This window comes from Grammomys surdaster, unplaced genomic scaffold (assembly GCF_004785775.1).
Source record: "Grammomys surdaster isolate TR1022 unplaced genomic scaffold, NIH_TR_1.0 125979, whole genome shotgun sequence".
NCBI lineage: Eukaryota > Metazoa > Chordata > Mammalia > Rodentia > Muridae > Grammomys > Grammomys surdaster.
The window spans coordinates 1,896,087-1,918,721 of record NW_021620795.1 but is presented as its reverse complement, the minus strand read 5'-3'; the positions used below and the strand labels follow the sequence as shown (position 1 = coordinate 1,918,721).

At 38.8% G+C, this 22,635-nt stretch overlaps 1 protein-coding gene across 1 annotated transcript in view; it reads right to left on the bottom strand.

The window, feature by feature from the left end:
- The window catches only part of Dnah12 (dynein axonemal heavy chain 12), a 157,228-nt gene that overhangs the window by 113,622 nt on the left and 20,971 nt on the right, over positions 1 to 22,635 (bottom strand). Inside the window, exons 13-21 of the mRNA XM_028754113.1 lie at positions 19,992 to 20,117; positions 18,685 to 18,819; positions 18,166 to 18,359; positions 17,572 to 17,815; positions 10,289 to 10,474; positions 8,404 to 8,604; positions 3,804 to 3,998; positions 2,012 to 2,133; positions 1,624 to 1,906 (exon numbers count right to left, since the gene is read on the bottom strand). Coding sequence (XP_028609946.1) covers positions 1,624 to 1,906; positions 2,012 to 2,133; positions 3,804 to 3,998; positions 8,404 to 8,604; positions 10,289 to 10,474; positions 17,572 to 17,815; positions 18,166 to 18,359; positions 18,685 to 18,819; positions 19,992 to 20,117 — 1,686 coding nt within the window. The remainder of the gene's footprint in view (positions 1 to 1,623; positions 1,907 to 2,011; positions 2,134 to 3,803; positions 3,999 to 8,403; positions 8,605 to 10,288; positions 10,475 to 17,571; positions 17,816 to 18,165; positions 18,360 to 18,684; positions 18,820 to 19,991; positions 20,118 to 22,635) is intronic.

Here is a 22,635-nt window from a genome sequence, read left to right as displayed (position 1 = left end):
TGGCCAAGGACAAGGAAATGGGCTTTAGGCAGGAATCTAACACTGGGCCATGACAAGGAAGTAATTTCAGTCAGGAATCTAAATCTTAGGCTAGAACAAAAAAAGCAGGCTTCAAGCATGAATATGACTGTGCGCTAGGACAGGGAAGTAGGCTCAGATATTTTGGTCATCCTGATAAGCCCTTAGAAAGTGATTATGGGAGTGATCACGGGACTTTGTTTATTGTCTTGCTTGCTCCTTGACTATTTGCATCTATTGTATTGCTAGTTCCTCAACCAGAACTAACCTTCATATTTGCATGTAATTAAAATGGTATAAAAGCAAATTGGGGAAAAGTAAACCCGCCTTCAGCCTCAGAACTGGCTGGGGTCCTGCTACAATGTTGTCTAATCGTCTTTTTTCTTTTTAATCCTCGCTTCTGCACTGGAGAACCTGTTGACTGACTGAGCTGGCTTGGTCTCTGGTACATTTCAGTTTTGACATTTATAAAACAAAATTCTGATCTTTGACTAGCCGTCACAGACCTACTTCTCTTCTCAGCATTCCTTTAGAGTAAATCTCACCTATATGTTCATGTCAAAAATATTAAAGTAATTCTTGAGACCTTCTCCCTTCTCCCCCTTTTACTGTACAATCAGTTTAAGGCCTGTCAAAATTGGATACAAATATATTTCTCTAATAGTGTCTAATTTCCTCCATTTCTCCACCACTTGTCCAGTGTCAGCCTGTACATCTATCTTCTAGGCTAATTCAAGGCTCTCTTAATTTGTCTTCCTGTTTTGATAGTCTACTAATTCATTCTTTATATCGTAGTCCTAATGGTATAAAAATATAAACCAGATTATGACTTTACCCTGATTAAAATACTCTTAACCTTCCTGTGTAAATAAAACAACTCCCTGCACATCTTCCTTTCCACCTTCTGTGTTCTTCATTCTCTGTTATATTCACTCTACTGCAGGTGCAGAGGTCTTCTCACAGTCCTGCAACCTTTTTGTGCCTCAGTCTTTACACAGGGTACCAATATGCCTGCTCTTTTTTTTCTTTGTATTTTTATTTTTTATTTATTAATCATTTTATTCAAAACATTTCAAATCATATCTCCCTTCCTGGTTTCCCCTCTATTAAACCCCCCTATCCCATCCTCCCTCCCCTTTGCCTCTAAGAGGGTGCTCCCCCACCCACCCACTCCCACCTCACTGCTCTAGCATTCCCCTATGCTGGAGCATCAAGCCTCCACAGGACCAAAGCCCTTCCCGCATTGATACCAGATAAGGCCATCCTCCGCTACATATGCAGCTAGAGCCATGGGTCCCTCCTCTTTATCTAGTTATTTTCTCTTTCTCTTTCATATCTCAGACTCAGTCTAACTTCCTTTGTGAGCCTATCCTTGCATCTTCACCTATTCTAAACAGATATACTTTATTATTCTCTCTGATAGTACATTTTCCTTTGATAACATACCAGTATTGCTGTGTGTGTTATTAAGTCTATTATTCTTACCAATTCTTACTAGTAATGTTAAAAATACAGAGAAAAAATAACATTCACCAAATGAACGAACAAACAGACAAACAACAGCATTTGTAGGATAGAGTATCCCTTTAGTCCTAGGAGACATACCAGTCTGGAGGCAGCAATCACATCATGGATACTTCTGAGCATTAGGTCTTCTACTTGGATGAGCCATTTCTCTACAGCGCCCCTTGCTGCAGATGTGGAGATCAGTGCAATCAGCTCCACTCGCTCTCCCTCTGAGCTATACATGGCTTTAATATCCAGATTAGTCAGGAACTCCAATTTAGCGATGCCCTCAAAGCATTTTTTTAAGTGTGGCTGAACTCTGAGTGGATCTTTGGTCTCTGACAAAATCTCTAGCATTTCATCATTAGATAAAAAGAAAAAGCTAGAAAAGAAATATGGGAATAGAAAAAAAAAAAACCCCTTAGTGGCAACTCATCACACAGCAGAAGACATGTTCAATGATAGCACAGTGGATCGTCTACCATACCGAGGGAAGAAAAGTCGCTTCTTCTCAAGGTATGCATTCAGTCCTTTCATGATTTTCTCCAGAAGGTCATTGCAATTCTGTAGTTTTTCCAATAAGCCTGTTAAAGAAGTAGCAGCAAGCACCTAAAAGACACAGACTCATATAAGACATACTTATGTGCTTGACATCAGCACTAAGGTATAGATGTAAACCATTAACTGTTTTGAAATGTTATGAAATCAGTAGTGAAATATTCCCTCCCCTTACTTTTGAAACAGAGCTCACTATGTAGCTCAGGCTGGCCATGGACTTTTTGCTCTAGCCCCCAAATGCTAGGACTGTACAAACCACATCCAGCTTTGAAATTTCTTTTATAATATAAAAATTACACAATTCACTACATCATAAATATTATAACATAATAAAATGAGTTCCAAATGATGTTATTGTTATCATGTACATTTTTATTATTATTTATTTATTATTTTAGGTTTGTAACTGTGAATTTTAATCTACAGCAGGTTTTGGCAATCTACATCTCACTGGCCAAATCTAACCCTACTAGCTTTTGTATAGTCCTCGAACTAAGAATGTTTTTTATACTTTCAGAAGGTTAAAAAAAATCAAAGGAGGACTAGGGAAATATCTCAGTTGGCAGCATGCTTGCTTAGCATGTATGAGGTGTAGGGTTCTGTTGCCAGCACCATATATACACTGAGTGTGCTGGCCCATGGCTGTAACCCCACGCTTTCACAGGTAGGTGCAGGAGGATCAGAAGTTCAAAGTCATTCTCAGCTACATAGAGAATTTAAAGCAACTTGGGCTAGAGGCCGTGTCTCAAAAAATTAAATTAAATTATAAAAATGAAGGTAATAATGCCATTTCATAACCTAAGTAAAAATGTTGTCAGTGTCTATAAGCAAAGTTTTATTATGGTGGAAACATTCCCATTTGTCATGTGTCAGTTCTGGCTGATTTTCACTAGCTGATGGGAGAAGAAAGGATTAAAAATAGACTGCATGCCTCACAAAGCCTAGAGAAACATATTAACTGGCTCACAAAGCCTAGAGAACCATATTAACTGGCTCACAAAGCCTAGAGAAACATAATAACTGGCTCTTCGCGGAAGATTGCTGACCTCTAATCTATACAAAATCATGTACAATCTCCAAAAGTAAAAAAGGGAAGATTAACTTTCTCGAAACTCATACATTTCTCTAATTAATGCTCAATAATTCTAGTATTTATTTACTTTTTCTCTCAGCATTGGAAAAAGTTATTCATTAAGTCAAATACATTTTAAAAGTAGATGCACAGCTATGGTTTATGCTAAATGTGTGAAAAACACTGGCTTTCAGCATTAGAATCCTGTACAAGGTGCTCTTAATAGGAAAGACACACAGGAACTGAGACCAATTGAGGTCTCAACTGTTTCCCCTGATTAACTCTTCCAAGCAAACACAGGACCTCTTGTGTTGATCACACTTTCTCCATCCTCTGCTATATCTCATTGTTTTACATATCTGTTTACTTTCTGAGGTGGTTGAATATAGTGAGAGTCAATTCAGTTAACTGTTCATCTAAAGTAGTTACACTGTGTGTATGTGTGTGTTGCAATAGTACTTTTATGAAGTGAAAAATAAAATTATTTTGATACTTTCAAACATATTTTTATGACCTTACATTTTATGAACTTTCCAATTTGTATACAATGAGTGAGTTGTGTTTTAATAATCAGGAAAAATGTCAAATGCTTTCTTTAAAAATTCCAGATAAGGTTCACTTGTTATAAGAAAGAAAACAAACTCTTCACCTTTGGATCTTTAGCACAAAACTTCATGATGTCCTTCCAGTGTCTGTCTACTGTCTGGAACTGCCGTCCTTCCTCTGGCATCTGCTGCATGATGTCCTCAGAACAGAAGATGGGCTCTAAGTACAGCCACTGAGCTTGTACTTTCAACCATTCATCAATTGTCTCCTGGATTCGAATCAGACGGTCTTCCCAGGCCTTAAAGAAAAGCATACTATACTAAATTTCAGCTTTCAAAAGGAAAGAAAAGCTATAAATTATAGGGGGAAAGTATTTAGAATTCACTATTGTTTTAATATCAACACAAAACAGGTCACTTATAGGAGCCTCACCTAGGCTTAGAAAAGACATAGGCAGTACAAGGTTTCCCTAAGTCGCTTTGGTAGTGATTGTAAAGCTATTTCATTTCCTCATCTCTCCAGAAATCACTCCAAATCCTCAATGTATATCCTGCTCTACACCAGGGATTATCAACTATGAATGATGCTGTTCTACATACCAGGCAATATTTCAGCGTCTGAAACATCACAATGTCTGAGCTATCACAATGTTAATTATTACAGCTAATTCAGGGAGGATGCTGTTAATATCTCATGGATGGAGGCCAGAGATACTGCAAAATGTGCTTCAATTTTCAGGTCAGTCTCCTCAACAAAGAATTATTCAGCCCAGGACCAGAGAGATGGCTTAGTGGGTAAAAGCACTTCCCGCTAAGACTGATGTTCAGAGTTTGGTGCCTAAAAATGGGGGCCCACACAATGGAAGGAGAGAATGGTTGTCTACAAATTGTCATCTGACCTCAGCACATGCACTGTGACATCCCTGTATGCACACACATACACAAACACACACACAGTAAGAAATAAGTATATAAAGAAAGGAATGTGTATGTATGTGTATATGTATATATAAAACTATTCAGCTCCAAATATTTATAGTGTAAAGTTGAATGATCTTGCTCTAAATCAGCACAGTTTGAAGAAAATTTAGAATAAAGTAAAGTAAGCCTCCTTATCCTCAGAGATTACCTAGAGTTAGTAAGTGAATAGCTTAAGGTCTTGGGTTTGGAGTTTCATCTCTATTTTTTTTAAAAACCATAAAAGAGCTTCTAAATTACTCTTCTTAAACAAGAACTTTCTAACATATGTGTGTGTTATATGTGTGTTCTAACATAATATGTATGTTTCTAACACACACACACACACACACACACACACACACACACACACATATATATGTATTAAACAAAAAAGTCCAGGCTAGCCAGGTTTATAGGAACATATCCAGTGTTACATCCTCCTTGAAAACCGCAATGTTTTCTCCAAATACTGGCAGCCAAGATCGTCCATGAAGCACTGTTAATGCTAGAATTAAGTATTTCATATTATAAAATTGTATCAAAACATCACGGTGTACCAAATAAATATGTAAGGTTGCTACTTGTCAGTTAAAAATACAATTAAAAATTGTATCTGGTTTAAAAAAACCAACTGCTTTTGTTTAAATCTCAATCCTATCACTTAAAAGCTAAGTGAATTTGGGGAAATTGCCCATCCTTAGTTTTCTTATCTATTTAGATAAATAATAATATCGCCTACCATGAAGGTCTGCTGTGGGGATTAAATCAGTTAGTAAATATGAAGTCACTAAACCAGTGACCAATATAGGAAACATCAATCAAAACTGGAATCAACAAGTCAGTGATTTCTCTTTTCCTCAATTTATATAGCCCCCAGTTCAAACTCTTGAGTTGGAGGACAGAGCTTCTGAGTACAAACATCCTGTCAAGTTGGTTCTTTGTTTCAAATAAAATCAAGGAACTAAGTTAAATCAGCCAAGATTACCCAGATCCTCTTCCAGGTAGTGTAGAATACTTTTTTAATGATATGTAGAGGAACTTCTCTCTGTCACAAGCATGATATTTGTTTGTTTGTTTATTCATCTTTTTGTCATGTAGTTCAGGCTGGCCTCTAACTCTCTAGGTAATTTAGGTTAGATTGGAATACATGTTGATTCCCCTGCCTCAGATTCCTGAGTGCTGGGATTACAAGCTTTGCTAGGAGCAGCTAAGTAGTAATCTCTAATTGTGCATGTACAAGAATGTGCCTACCTGGCTACCATTACAGTAGATGACTACATTAGAGACATTTATCTCTTCAGTGTAAATGTCATCACACACATACACACACACACAAAAACACAGACACACACACTGTACCAAATTCCATTACTTTCTTTGCTCAATGTTTTAGGAGTTATCCTCAGCTCTTCCCTTGCTTTATACAGTTTATAACTAACTCTTTCTTAATTTTTTATCTCTTGGTTGAACTTTTTGACTTCGTACTCACTAAGGGGCAAAAACACTGGACTTCATTATACTATGAAGCTATTACCATAATTTGTATTTTTTCCATAGTTACCCATATCAACAATAAAGAGATATCATTTATTTTTTTCTGAAGTGGATAGTAGTTGTAAATTGTGTGGGAGATCTTTAAATCTCCAACCCAAATATGACCAGTCAAAGAAAACAAAAGTCAGTAATTATGAATATATTCTATAAACCTAGATTGGGCAGATACCCCTACACTACTCTGTTCCCCAGTTATGAGACCCTTATAACTTGAGGGTTTTCCAGACCCTGCATCTGTCCTTCTACCTCCTCCTTCCCAGTCGTCCTCTCCTTCGTCGTCTTCCTCCATTGTCTTCCTCCAGTCCTCATAAAAATAGCAATTCATTAATTACCCTCATGCTTGTTGCTCACAAATAGAAAACTGACCCAGAGAATTCTACTATGAGGCTAAAGTGTAATACGCAATCTGTGCTTTCTAAAATTAGAAATTAGCATATTTAAAAATTCTTAAGAATGAAGTTTTTAAATTTCAGTTGCTATAAAGTCTGCTTTCCAGTCTACAGTGTGCATTTAATGTGTGTAAGGTCCTAATTACAGAAAGGAAGGCAAGTGAGGAATGAGGAGAGAAGGAGGGAGAGAGGGAGGGAAGACGTGGGAACAGAGTGAGGCATGGAGGCTCATGCTGCGAGTCAATACTCAACATCTGAGGCAGAACAATCATAGCCAGTTTGAGACGAGTGAGTACAAGGATAGCCCAAAATGCAGAGTGAGTGCATGTCTCAAGAAAAAGAGGAGGAAGAGGAGAAGGAAGGGAAAAGAAGAGAGAATGGGAAAGAAAGGAAGGGAAGAGAAAGAACAGGAAGGAAGGGAAGGGAAGAGAAAGAATGAGAAGCTGTTCCCCTCCTGGCACTATCATTTGTTCAGGATATTTGATCACACTGTGAACCCTGAGATTGCGTTGTTTACTGGAAAAACCTGTTTCTAGTTGTATTGTCTCAACTTTAGCACACACCTTTACTCCCTCTGTCTGGAATACAGGAAACACCCTTAGTAAACACCTTTAATCCCAAACAATAAAGATAAAGTTAGTTTGTAGAAGGAAGCACCCATGTTTGAAAGTGTTGTCTAATTGTGTGGCAAAGTGACAAATGAGAGAAAGATTTGACAGAATAAGGTGTGCCTGACTCTCACAAGAACAGAGAAGGAAGGGAAGCTACTTAAGAGAGAGCAACACAGAGAAAGTGAGGGAACAGTTTTACCAGGAAAGTTTTACAGAGACTGGTTGAAGAGAGAACAAGCTAGACACAGGTAAACACAGAAGGCGCAACAGGATGAGAAGGAGCCAGAAGATTAGAACAGATTACTAGAATTAGCCTGAGGCCAAGCAGAGCAATTCAGTTAGAGGCTTAGAGTAAAGCCAGAGTGAATCAGTTGGTTTGAGAGGAGTTTGAGCCAGAACAGCTAAGTTGAACCAGTCTAACCGGAGATCAGAAAGAGCTAGAAAGGGTGAGCTTATTCAGCAGCAAGTCTCAGAGGCTGAAAACTTTCTAGGCCTAGATTAGATTGTATGGAGGATAGAAGCTTCCAGGACTAGCAGTAAGCCTCAGAAGAATAAAAGTTACACTTATAATCATTGAATAAAAAATCTTATAAAATGTGATTTTCTTCTCAAAAACATTAATCTCTTAAACCTATTGCATGTTAATTTTTTTGTTTATTTTAAATGTTCATATGTGTGGGTGTTTAGCCTTTATATTGTTTACCATGTGCATGCAGTACCATCCAGAGCCAGGAGAGGGCATCCGATCCTTTGAAACTGCAGTTACAGAAGGTTATTAACCATCACAATGTCTCTTCAGCCTCCTATTGCATGTTAATTTCCAAATATGTATTTCTGTATCTCACCACATAAAATACCAAGGATCAGTTACATCACTTGAGTAGACACTTTAAGAGCCATCCAAGGGATGGCTCAGAGATGGCCCAGTGGTTAAGAGTACTGACTGCCCTTCCAGAGGTTGTGAGTTCAATTCCCAGCAACCACATGGTGGCTCACAACCATCTGTAATAAGATCCAATTCCCTTTTCTGGTGTGTCTGAAGAGAGTGACATTGTACTCACATACATAATATAAATAAATAATTTTCTTTTAAAAAAAAAGAGCCATCCAAAAATATTTACGTGAGAACATATATGAACTAAGATATAAACATTTTTATAAATGACCAGGAGCTATCATATTTGACATACCTTGATCTCATTTTCAAATGGTTTGATAAAAGGTGAACCTCTCATTGTCTGAGTTTTTATAATCTGATCATCAAGAATTGCCTGAATCTCATCCACTGAAGAAAGGATACAGACTCCAGTATCACGATACAGACTTATATGAAAAGAAATATCATCCCAAGTTGCTATCATAGCATTCATGGCCCTCTCTAAGGAAAATTCCTGAAAGAGAGAAATGCAAAAAGAACTGGATGATCAAAATGGGAGTGGGGTGGGGGTTGGGGGATAGGATGATGGGAAAAGGAACTTATTTATGTTATTCAATTCCTCTGGGTAACTCAGTAAGCACTGTGTATATACCATAATCTCCATAACTGTCTGTGTCTGTCTGCTTGATATCTGTTATCTATCTATCTATCTATCTATCTATCTATCTATCTATCTATCATTTATCTATCAAAGAGGGGTCTTTTTTCAATAATTTAAAAGTTCTTTTGAAAGGCCATAGGCCTAGGATAAAACCAAACACTACCGTTCTACTGAAGGGATGTAGCGATAAAATGACATTCTGCTATACTCGTAGTCAGCCACCATCACGGAAGCTCCATCCTGCAAACTCAGAACAAACTCCGAGACCCACAACTGGACTATGTGCAGAGAGTGAGAGACCATGGAACACTCAGTCCTAAATGAGTTGTATCCATCAAATCCCTCCTCTCCAGACTCAGGGAATGCTGTGGAAGAGGAAATGGAAAGACAGTAAGAGCCAGAGGGGTAGGAGGACACCAGGAAACAAGGCCTTCCAAACAAAGCAAGACTGATGCACATATGAACTCATAGAGACTATATCAGTGTACAGAAGCCATGCACAGGACTTCACCAATTGCAGTTCCAGTGCTGGGTGGGGAATCCAGAAGCTATCACAAGGGTAATTCACAAAGGAGAAGCTAGCTTTCTCCAATGAACTCTCACTGAGTATATGAACCACTCTTAAGGGCAGGCCCCATGCCCAGAAGCAGATGTCCAGCAAACCTTAGAGTATTTTGCATATTGTATGTTATGGCTTCTAGTTTTACATTTCTATGGGATTCCTGTGTGTGCGAACAATCCAGTTGTTGTGTGTTTCTTGTGCTTTTTCTTTGGCTCTTCTGTTTGTTTTGTCCTATTCTGGTTTGTTTTATTATTATTTTTTAGATGCCTGTTTGATTTCTAATGAAAGAAAGAAAAAAAAAAAAGATGTGACTTGGGACCAGAGGGGGGAGGGGGAAGGAGAGTGTGGGAGGAGAATCCATAATAAGCATATATTGTATGAAAATTTTCTATTTTCAATTAAAAATAGAAAAAAATTCCTAAGGAAAATGAAGGTTTTTTTTTAAAGTTTAGTTACTATAAAAACTGCTAAAATGGACAACAGAATAAAATACTCACTGGATTATCTCTGAAGTGGCCTATTGCAGATAGCCTGTAGCTTGAAGTTTTCAGCATATTTTAAGAACCCTTTCTAAGGCCATACTGGGAATACACACACACACACACACACACACACACACACACACACACAGAGAGAGAGAGAGAGAGAGAGAGAGAGAGAGAGAGAGAGAGAGAGAATGCCACATATCTATCTATCCACCTAGGATTCTTAATGGAATAACCATGCACCAATATTAATATCAACCATCAACTGTATCAGCATGTGGCAGAATTAGGCAAATGTCAAAGGAGCAGTTTCTAGTCCACATTTCAGAGAGGTGAGCACATGTTTATATCATGAAAGGATGGTCTTCAATCATCACCCACTCCCTGTCTCTTCCCATTGCTGTCCTGTACTATATACATCACACCAAGACAAAACTGTGACCATCCGAGAACAAACCCAGCAAGTGCTTTATTTTCTCCACATGTTTACCTTACTTGCACCAGCACTTATAACTTCAAAACTTTCTAAGTATGGTGCAAGGTTTAATTTTAAGACTTTTCTCAGTGTAGTTCCAGAATCTGGAGTCAAGTCATAGCCCACAATTTCTGACATCTGTTTCCAGTGACGAGCTCTCATTCCTGGATTGCACAGGATGGAGACTGTAGGGATATATTCCTAAGGATGAAAACAAACAATAACATCATTTGACTTCTATACAGATGGATTCTATAAATCAAACTTTGATAATAGGAAATTTGAATTTCTTCAAATTACTTGAGTACCATAAAAACATCAGCTAGATTCAGAGGAAAGGAAGAAGGAACAAAAATATTCCAAATTTCATCTGCAATGTTAGGAATGTAAAATAATCAAGAAATTACCAAAGTAAGAATTAATAAGAAAAATTCCATGAACCTTAGTATCACAAAAAAATAAGGTACTTAATAACAAATTTAAGAAATGTGGGGGAACTACATAGTAAAAATTACAAATATAATTTTAAAAGAAATAGAGATCTAAATAACTGGAAAGATGCTAACATACTGGAAGAATAAATCATGTTAAGAACAGAGTAGAGGAGGGATATCAGGAAAGTATAATCAGTACAACAGACATTTTGAAAATGTTACCTAAAAACTCAGTACTATGGGGGCTTTCTAAAATATATACACATACATATATTTAAAGAGTTTATATGTAGTTACTCTATATCAGGGTAACAATGCCCCTGCTAAACACCACAGGTCAACATATAAAAAGCCAGGAATAGGTTACCTCTGTTGGAATAAAGAACCATAGACCCCCCCCCAAATATTACAGGTGTCTTAGTTAGGGTTTTACTGCTGTGAACAGACACCATGACCAAGGCAACTCTTATAAGGATAAGATTTTAACTGGGGCTGGCTTACAGGTTCAGAGGTTCAGTCCATTATCATCAAAGAAGGAGCATGACAGCATCCAGGCAGGCATGGGACAAGAGGAGCTGAGAGTTCTACATCTTCATCCAAAGGCAGACAGAAGAAAACTGGCTTCCATGGAGCTAGAATGAAGGTCTTAAAGCCTACGTCCACAATGACACACTTCCTCCAATGAGACCATACCTCCTAATAGTTCCACTCCCTAGGCCAAGCATTTTCTGATTTATTTATTTATTTATTTATTTATTTATTTATTTATTTGGATATTTTATTTATTTACATTTCAGAAGTCATCCTCTTTCCCCATTTCCCCTCCCTAGAAAAACCTCTATTCCATTCCCCTTCCTCCTTTTTGCTTTTATACCATTTTAATTATATACAAATATTAAGGTCAGTTGTAGGCTGAGGAACTAGCAATATAATAGATGCAAATAGTCAAGGAACAAGCAAGACAGTAAACACAAATAGTCAAAGAACAAGCAAGGCAATAAACAAAGTTCCATGAACATTCTCATGATCACTATTTCTAAGGGCTTATCAGGATGACCGAAATATCTGAGCCTATTTCCCTGTCCTAGCACAAGGTCATTTTCATGTCTTCCTTGTTCTAGCCTAAGATTTAGACTCCTGCCTGAAATTACTTCTTTGTTCTAGCCTAATGTCAGAATCCTGCCTGAAGCTCCCACTTCCTTGTCCTTGGCAAATGTCAAGCAGCCCATTTCCTTGTCCCTGGTCCATGTCAGATTCTTGCCAAAGCAGGCCCAAAAGCTCTCCACCTCTCTCCCTTTTTTATTTCATAAACAAGACTGAGCCTGTCTTAGGTTGTTCTGACTAGAATGTCTTCCTTACCCGTTGTGGAATGTATTATCAAAAGCAATGCACTTCTGTCTTAAGTTGGCAAAGCTCTGTGCAGAATCACCCACAGTGACACACTTCCTCCAATAAGGCCACACTTCCTAATAGTGCCACTCCATGGGTCAAGCATTTTCAAACCATCACAACACATCATTACCATTGCTCTTACTTACCCTCCAGAACCTTATTGTTGAAGATATCACACACTTTAGTTACAGAACATGGAGAAATCAAGCAGATACTAGCCTGGATAAGTCATACCTAATGCTTAATTTTTCTAATGCAGGAAGGTACTACCAGAAGACAAAAGTAATTTAGTCTTATCCAGCTGTGAATCCTGTGAGCTACAACTGTCCTGGTAAGATAAGCCCTCTTGTGCAATAGTAACATTCAAATGTTATGGGAGTAGTCAACCACTTTCTGATTGAACATAATGCCTACTGTACAAGGTAGAAACCATGCTTGGTACCATGATCAAGACCAAAAAGCTGTGGCCAGAGAGGCCCTAGGCCCTAGGAGGAGACCATACTACTGTTACTCTGCAAAATGGGCAGGGTGTTAAACTGAGTCCTAAGAACTCACTGTTACATCTATAGATTAATGGATCTCTCAAATCTCATCAGAGAAGCTTTTTTTTTTGTAGTAGATGATAATTAACACAGAAACTATAGCTGGACAAGGTGCAGAGAGTAAAGACTACAGTAATCACCCCTAAATGGGATATCACTATCACACCCTATCTTCCCAAGGCTCGAAGGTCATAACAGAGGAGTAGGTGAAAAGATGGCAAGAACTAGAGGCAGTGCATGACCCTAAGGAAACATGGTCTTCTGGACATAACAGGAAGGTAGTTGCATGTATGAACCCATAGTGGCTGTGATAACATGTACAAGACCTGTGCAAGCCCAAGCCAGACAAAATCCCACCAGTGGCTGAGGACAGTGACCATGAAGCCCTGTTTCTAGATTAGGAGCGATTGTTTATAGATAAGTGCTGAGAGAGGGAGAGTCAGTTTTTTTTTTTAAAGGCGTAGCCTCTGGTTGAGCAATCCTGCCATAGTGGATGGGCACACACCCAAGAGCACATGGGCAGCACAAATTGTACACTATGAGGGCACAAAGTTGGATGGGTATGGAAGGAGAGAATAGATCTGGAAGGATCTGGGATGAATGTAATCAAAATACAAGGTATGAGTGTTCTAAAGTGAAGATAACTTGGAGAAGAAAGAGTTTATTTGGCTTACAGGTTATAGACCATCATTGAGGAAAGCCAACACATGAACCTAGAGGCAGGAACTGAAGCAGAGCTCGTGGAAAAACACTGCCTGCTGGCTTGTTCTCCTTGGCTTGTTCAGCTAGTTTTCCTGGATATAGTAGTCTGGACTAGCATTTGTAGTCTCCCTACAAATGCAACCATACAGAAAGTGCTAAAAGGAAAACTACAACCCAAGGAGATTAACTACAGACTAACAGGATGGATGAAAAAAACAGGATCCATCCTGATGCTGCATCCAAGAAATACACTTCAACATCAAGGATAGACATTACCTCAGGGTAAAGGGTTGGAAAAAGATATTCCAAGCTAATAGACCCAAGAAGCAAGCTGGTACAGTCACTTTATTATCTAACAAAATAGACTTCAAAACCAAAACTCATCAAAGAGATGGGGAAGAACCTTACATACTCATCAGAGAAAAAATGCACCAAGAGGACATTTCAATTCTTAATATCCACACCTCAAACACAAAGGTACCCAAGATTGTAAAAGAAACACTAATACAGTTTAAGTCATATATTGATCCTCACACACCCATAGTAGGAGACGTCAATACTCAAGTCTCACCAACAGACTGATCATCCAGACAAAAAGCTAAACAGAGAATTGCTAGAGCTGACTGATAAAAAAAAAGGGGGGGTGGGGAATGGGTGGTGGGGGTCCTAACAGATATTTACAGAACATTTCACACAAACACAAAAAAGGAATTGAAGAAGGTATCTAGAAATGGAAAGATCTCCCATCCTCATGGTTTGATGGGATTAATATAGTAAAAATAGCAATTCTGACAAAAGCAATCTAAAAGTTCAACGGAATCCCACCAAAACTTCAACACAATCCTTCATAGATCCTGGAAGGCCAATTTTCAGCTTCATGATAAGACCCTGCTGCTGAAGACCCAATGCATTTTGGCTGTAGGACATATATCAAGTTGGAACTGACCAGAAAATTTCCCCAGTACTGGCTAGATTTCATAGTGATGGAAAGTATTATGCAAACTGCCGGGGAAGAAAAGACATCAGTGGTGTTACCTAGTGCTGGACCCTACATGCTACGATACCGACCTACCAGGCAAGATGCGTTTACAGGTACAATGGCGACATAAAGGCCGTTGGGATAATCAACCACTTTCTGGTGGGATCTAAGGTGTGCTTCACAAAAGGGAACCAATGCCTGGTACTATAACTGTAGTGACAAGCCCATGGCTCAGGAGGTCTCAGGCCCTAGAGGGAAACATGCTACTGTTGTTCCATTAAATACACAGGTCAAATTGCCTTCCAAATAGCTATGTATAGACTCATAGATTAGTACTGCTCTCATCTAGGCAAAGAAGCTTCTCGCTTTGGTGGGCAGCAGTCAATTCAGAGACTGTCAGAGTGCTAAGAATAAGTACCTATTGAGTGCTTAGAGTCAAATGAAACTTCTATATCACACACCTGCCTTGGGCTCAGGGAACAACATAGAGAGGCGAGTGTTAACAATAGAAGAGCCATGGGAAGGACCCATGGCTCCAGCTGTATATGTAGGGAAGGACGACCTTGTTGGGCATAGGTGGGAGAGGAGATCCTTGGTCCCATGAAGGCTGGACGTTGTGTGTGTGTGGGGGGGGGAGAATTTGAGGGTGGGGAGGTAGGAGTGGGGGTGGGGAGGCACATCCTTATAGAAGCAGGAGGAGGGGGCATGGGATGGGGGTTCCTGGGGCAGGAAGAAATGAGGTAAGGGGATAACATCTGAAATGTAAATAAAATATCCAATGAAAAAAGAAAGCCAGAGGATGTAAAGAAGCCTGTGAAATGCTATCTTCGAGATATGACATAATTGTCATGAATTGCTGTAGCTACATGTTACCTGTTTCAGGCCTACTCAATGTCAAGTGAACAAGATCAGATAACATTCTGGCAGACATCACTAATTGGACTGTTTTGTTGTTGTTGTTGTTGTTTTAAAGGAGAAGACATGAAGGGGTGGGAAAAGGAAGAACAATATGGGCCAGGAGCCAGGAGTAGGAGCTTATACCTGTAATCGCAGCACTGCCATTTTGAGACCAGTCCATGCTACCCAGTGAACAGGCTAAGTGTGTGGGGGGGGTACAGAATGAGCTTGTCTCAGTAAAAAGGGCAAAAGATCTGAAAAGACATTTCTCCAAGGAAGGCATGAAAATGGCCAATAAGTTTGTGAGAAGATATTCAGCCTTCAGGTAGATACAAGTCAAAACCATGAGATTTCACGTCATACTCACTAGAGTGGCCAAAGTCACCAACAATGATCATGGTAAGTGTTAAGTGTGTTATCCAGCAAGCACCAATCTCCATTTTTCTCTCATGTGACCCATGGGAATACTACTAAGCTGACTCCACAATACCAGAGGGACTGTGGGCACAGGTAAAGCACAGAAAATCCAGAGAAGGAGAAGCATATGTTACATAAAAAATAAATGTTATGATCAGTCTTATAGTAACAATTTTAACAATTTATGATATTCAAGGTAAATTAAGCAAAATAAGGCGGGTCATACCACATACTACATGTTATGTAAAGTAAGACAATATATTCACAGTTATATATGTAATAGATGTCTGAAAATACTCGAGAAAGTACCAACACTGACCATCTGAGTAAGAGAGGTGAGAGATGTGAGAGGAGAGCTTGCAGATATTCAGTTTTGGACCATAAATGGTATTAAACACTAAAAGCAATCCTTCAGTAGATTACTCCTTTTTTAATGAGGCACCCCCTTCAATCACTGGAAAGGTATGACACGGATAGGGCAGAACTTCAGTCACATCACAGACCGGTAGCCTGGGCATATTAGCTACACATTTGGCATCTCCACTAGAACCACTGGTGCATTACTGACTTGATAAAAGAAGGACATGACAGCTAGTGTGGTAGTCTGTGCCTGCAATTCTAGCACTGGAGAGGTAGAAGTAGGAGGATCATTAAGTTGAGGACAGCCTGAGCTACTTGAGTTCCCGGCCAGGTTGGGCTGCATGATAAAATGGATGTCATGGGTTCGATTCCAAGATTTACACGGAGGAAGGAGAAAACTCACTCCTGTGTGTTGTTCTCTGACTTCTAGGCACATGTAAGGCATGCATGTGCACGCACAGAAAGATGCACCTGAGGAGCCACAGTTGTCCTCTGGGCTCCACACATGGTGTGACTGAATGCCTGTACGTAAACATGCTCCTCCATACACAAATGCACAGTAAACACATTTACATGTGCATACACATTAATATTTTTGCCTAGAATGAAGGAGGTGGGAATTTGATCCAAAGCTGAGGCAAAAATATTTTAAAGCTGCACTGATGCTGTAGATCTGTTTCCATCTCTCGTCTGTTTTGGGTTTTGTGAGACAAGATCTTACTAGATGGCCCAGACTAGCCTGGAGCTTGTACTCCCTCTACCTCAGCCTCTAGGTGCTAGGATAAAAGGCATGTGCCACCATATCAGTCTCCATATTTTCCTTTTGTTTTAAGTATCAATGTCATTCTCTTGAAACAGCCATCTCAGAGCTACAGGGAGTTCACAACTTACCCTTTAAAGTATAAGAAGGAATCAAATTGAAGCCAATTTGAATAAATCTTCCATTTTGAATAGGGGTCAAGAAAAGTTTAAGTTCCCAAGACCTCCCTGGATGAATGACATCCTGGTTGGCAAATTGAGACATGAATGCTGGGCAAGTGACCTTGTCACAGCTGAACAAACCAACCAATGAGAACAGGATAAGGGTACCACAAGGAAATAGTCCTAGGTGGGAAATGTGACTGAAACTTGACACAGATGCTTGTGGCTTTTGTGATTTGTGTGCTTAAAAGCTCTATAGTATTCTGGCTTGGGGTCACAGTGACCCCATAACAGTGAGGAGAGAGAGACAGAGAGACAGAGAGACAGAGAGAGAGACAGAGAGACAGAGACTCCTTTCACAGAGTCAGTTTAAAAATGCCAAGAAGGAATATGATTAGCCCAGTTTGGGCTATATGATTACCCCAAACCAATTACCACAGCCATACGAGTGATGTATTAGGACTAGCTCATCTTGCAGCAGGTACTCAGAGGAAAAGACTGGTTAGTATTGATTAAACCCTTTTTACACGGAGCTGGACTAATGACATAGACAAAATCTAAGATCAGAGGATGGATTTTATATTTTATATAATACACAACTTAATATTGCGAACAGATGTATAATACTTAAATGCCATTTGAACACATTTGTACCTTAAAAGCCTTTATCTGCTCCATTACTGTTGCACACATAGTAATTGTAGGACTTTCTTTTGGTTCTTCCTCAGGTTTCTCTTCCATCAAAGATCGTTTTCTTGCTGCCTTTCTTCTTTCTTGTAATTCTTTCTTTTGCTTAGTGAGGAAGAACTTCAGAGTCTTAAAAACTTCTCGGGAAAACTCATCTATGTCAGCTTCCATGCTTTCTCCATTAAGGTCCAGAAACCCTCCATCCATCCACCTGAATTTGAAGGAAAAGCCATTTAAAACTCACATTTTTTTTAACTACGCAGAAGGATTAAAAAACTTTTGTGTAGATTCCTCATTTTTTTTCTGTAAGAGAGACAACTGAGGCACATAGGTAGAGCAGATGGAAAAAGAATAGATTCAATAGCATCATTTCAGCGGCAGTACCTGTGCTGAAACATGCATCCAATTACCAATAGGTAATAACACTATCTGAATAAATACAAACTTGACCCCACATATCTAACTTTGTGTGTTAGTAAACCAACTACATAAAATGCAAACTGACTAAGAACACTGCTTATATCATTTGCTTAATTTTTTTATTACGTTACCAAAAATTACCGTTTTTCTGTTCGCTGCCACTTCAGAACAAAATTAAAAAACTTGTGGTAGGGCTCAATGGTGACTTTTAATTTTTCCAGTTCAGGATACTTTGTCAATTCCCACTTGAAAAGTTCCTCTTCTTTATTAATAAACTGAACAGCTTCTTCCGATTCCTGAATACGCTTCTGTAGTTGTCTTACATCTGCCACGTACTAAAAACAAACAAATGTTCATTCTAGAAATATCTAGATGATATTATAACAAGATTGCACAATACTGCATCAGGTATGTTCTTTTATTTATACAGTGACTTTAAGTATTAGCTTCACAACATCACTATGATGAGGAATAAGATATTGTTATGTGCACTATATAATAATAAACTAAGTCACACAGTATCAGGCTTAAGAATCAAATAAACCTTTGTTTGACAAGGTAAATTCATGCTCGTTTATTTTGAAACCAGTGTTAATCTGTCTTGTATTAACCTATAGCTGGTTAATACAAGTCACAGTCACAGCCCTACATGTATCTAACCTGTTGCATTCGGTCCAGTTCTGCAAACTCTGTGAACTCGTCCATGCGACGTGATTCTTTTTCTATTTCCAAAATCAGTTTCTCTCTCTTGGCTATTAGTTCATTTTCTTTTGCATGTTTAGAATTCTCAATGAGCTTTTTAAAAAGATAATTTAATGATGTTAACTAATATAGTAGAAAGAAAAGAATTTTCAAAGAAAAACACAAATGTTTATAGTAATTTAAAGAAAAATGGAAACAGAATCATTGTCTGTAATGACTGATGTAAAAATGCAAAGAGTAAATCACAGAGAAAATTTTCCAAGAGCTTTCAAAGCACAAAATTATTAATATAGTTTGACTGTTTAATATATTCAGCATAATATTAAAAGCTAACATTTTTTTAGTATACACATACTATATATCAAGAGCTGTTAAGTGCCCTTTCTATGTTATTATTTTCTCTTCAAAGAAAAAGAGATATATGGAAGTTGAGAGGGATATCAAAGTTATAAGATCATAAAAGAAAAAAAATCTTGTCTATCTCATGCTTTTCGTTATTATTCTATTTTTGTCTCCCAATTCAGGATAAAGAAACTGATTACGTTTTAGGATTTTAAACTATATTCAATCTGATATAAAATCCTAAGTCTGCAACTTCCAATCTCTGTGAATTTGAACAAGTGAATCAACTTCTCTCTGAGTTTCATTTTAATCATCTATAAAATGAAGCAAATAGAAGCAGGTGGGATTTTATGAATATTTAATAATTTAATAAATAGAAACCACTTACTTCAGTACTTACTATTAATTTTCATAATGGTTTTGACCTCTTTGTTTTATCTTATATTTACTAAAGCTGGTAAGTTAAGCCTAGAAGCATGTTCTAAGCTGGCAAGACCATAACAGGTAAAAGACAGACACATCTACGCACATGAAGTTCTTGAAGTCAGTGGCAAGTTGGTATGGAAATAAAACATTCACACTGCACTTAAAATGCCAGAATGTGGAGCGTGAGATGGCTCAGCCAGTAAAGGTGCCTGCCGCTAAGACTAATAGCCTGAGTTCAATACCCAGGCCCTACAGGTAGAAGTAGAATCAACTCCTGAAAATTGTCCTTTTTTCTTCACATGCATGCCATAGTACACACACACACACACACACACACACACACACACACACACAGAGAGAGAGAGAGAGACAGAAACAGAGACAGAGAGACAGAGGCAGAGAGAGAGAGACAGAGGGAGAGAGAATGGAAAAAGGGAGGAGGGGAAATGATAGTAAATATGTCAGAACATGAATTATACACTTAAAAATATACTTACTTCATCATTCTCATCAAAGACAGGGGAGATTTTAGTAGGCCACAAGAGGACAGTTGAATTTAAATTTAAGTCTTCTTGAGACATTAGAAAAGCATCTAAAAAGTAACTCATTTGGCGTTTAGATTCCTACAAAAGAAACTCTAGATATATATATCATATAAAAAAGAATAGAGCCAACAATTTTTAATGTTCTTTCAAATTTAATATTTTATGCACTGTCCAACTCACATGGATATTTCAACAGCCTATTTCATATGTTTATTTGGCTTCAAGCCATATATCTATATACCTTAATGTAAGTTTTTAAGCACTTTAAATGTGTTAGTGGCACATGCCGGTAGGATTTGCTGGAGGAGGCAGAGGCAGGAGGACCACTAGGTTGAGGCCAGCCTGGGCTAGATGTTCTTAGCAGGGCATGATGGAGCATGTCTTTAACTCCAGCTCTCAGAGAGTAGAGGCAGAGGCAGGTAGATCTCTGTAAGTTTGAAGCCAGTCTAGTCTGTAAGTGAGTTCCAGGACAGCCAGGGATACACAGAGAAACTCTGCCTCAGAAGCAAAACACAAAACAACAACAGCAAACCCCAAAACAAAAACAAAACAAACAAAGATGGCTTAGTGTGCAATACACTTGTACACAAGACCTGAGTTTCACTCTTCAACACTAAACAGTAAACAGGTGTAGTGGTGTGTGCCTGTGATGCCCGAGTGTTGAAGGTGGACACAGGACAAGCTGAGGGATTAATTAACTGGAGAGACTAGCTGAGCAAGTGAACTCCAGATTCAGTGATAAACCCTACTAAACAAACAAAAGAGCAGGAGAGTGAGAGAGGAAGACACCCGATGCTGACTTCCGGCCTCCACACATAAAGACCATGTGCACCTCCCCCACAAACACACTTCCAGTTGCCAAGTGTTTTCTCACTTATTGTTGACTTAATATAAAGGTAACTTCTTTGACTCTTTGTATATGATTTTAAAGGGTAATCAAATGTTTGGCAATCTTTGAAACTTTTTATTTTAAAATATCTTAAATTATCTTTGTTATTATGATTCAGTTTTTAATTTTTGATGATACTTTTATCATCGTTTTTCTTATTCTACATCTCTAGTAATATTATCATCTTTTTGACTATTTAGCATAACAACAGTAGCCCAGAAAGCTCTGTGGTATGAAGGTCAAAGGAAAAAACACTTTGTACTGTAAATGTATCTAACTGGAGAGGCAGAATATTTTAATCCCTATGAACCTCACTGAATCACATGTTATACTGCAGTGCTATAACACTTAAAAAAAAAGTTGGGGATGGCAAGATGGTCTAGTAGGAAAAGCACGCCAACCTAAGTTAGATCCCTGGGAACCACACAGAGAGTGAGAACTGACCGACTCCCTCAGGCTGTTCTCTGACCTCCATACACAGGTCCTACCATGTGTACATTCCCACAGGGATCCATTAACCCATTCATTTATATGTAATTTTTAAAAAGTTGGGTCTAGTGGTTCTGATGTTCAAAAAGGAAGATGGTAAGTTCAAGGCATGCCTAGGCTATACTGTACAATTACCAAGACTCTCAGTCTCCTCCCTCTCCCTCTCCCTCTCCCCTCTCCTTCACACATATCTGAGAGAAATGAATGAATGTAGTCTCCAGGATCAATGCAGAGAAATGTTTTCTGCTGCATACTCATTAATAACAACAAATAATAATATTCAAATTTAAAAATGCTTTTGCGTGTGCAGGTAGAGGTACGTTTGTGTCTGTGTGTTATGGAGGCCAGAGGTCAATCTCTGGTATCACTCCTTAGGATCTACCTATATTATTTATTGATTGACTTTGGTTTTGTAAGACAAAACCAAAGCTCTCTCTGTAGCTCTGAAGGGACTGAGGTAGCAGAATAAACTCCATTTTGTTCTTAAGTCTCCATTCTAAGTTAACTTGTCTTTAGAGAGGCATGGCCCCCATCCTCCAGGTCTGAGAAAAGTCACAGTATGTCCCTGGCAGTTGCAATATAGACACAGCAGCTGCAGCTAGCGGATAGCAACAGAGTAGGCTAAGTAAACATAAGTCTTCCCGGGTCAGGATGCTCCTTTTTGATGTAGGCTCCCTGCTTGTGGTTTAACTGGGTGCTGTAAACCACTTAGCTTAAAGACCAACATTCCTTTACCCTCTCATGTAAAGCCAAAGCTTGGAAACCCCCAACCCCTTGCAGTTTTTTCCTTTATAAACCCCCTTCCCCTAGTCCTAGGGGTGGCTCTCCTATCCTGTTCCATCATCAGGAAGGCTTGTGGCCCAGGCTCATGAGCTTGAATAAAGACTCTCGTGTGCTTGCACCAGAGTTGTGGTTCCTGGCGGTCTCTTTGGGGTTTTTGCAATCTGGATGCAACAGCTCTGGCTGTCCTGGAAAATCACTATATAGACATGGCTGGCATTGAATTCACATAAATGCTCCTGCCTCTACCTCTAGAGTGCCCAGCTGCCCACCTTATTGTTTTCATAGAGTGTATCCCTGGCCTGGGGTTCCGTGATGAAAATAGATTAGCTTTGCAGCAAGCTCAGGATCCTCTGTTTCAGGCTCCCCTGCCCTAGCATTATAAGCATGCAACACCAGGCCCAGCTTTTTATGTGGATGCTGGCGATCAAGCTCAGG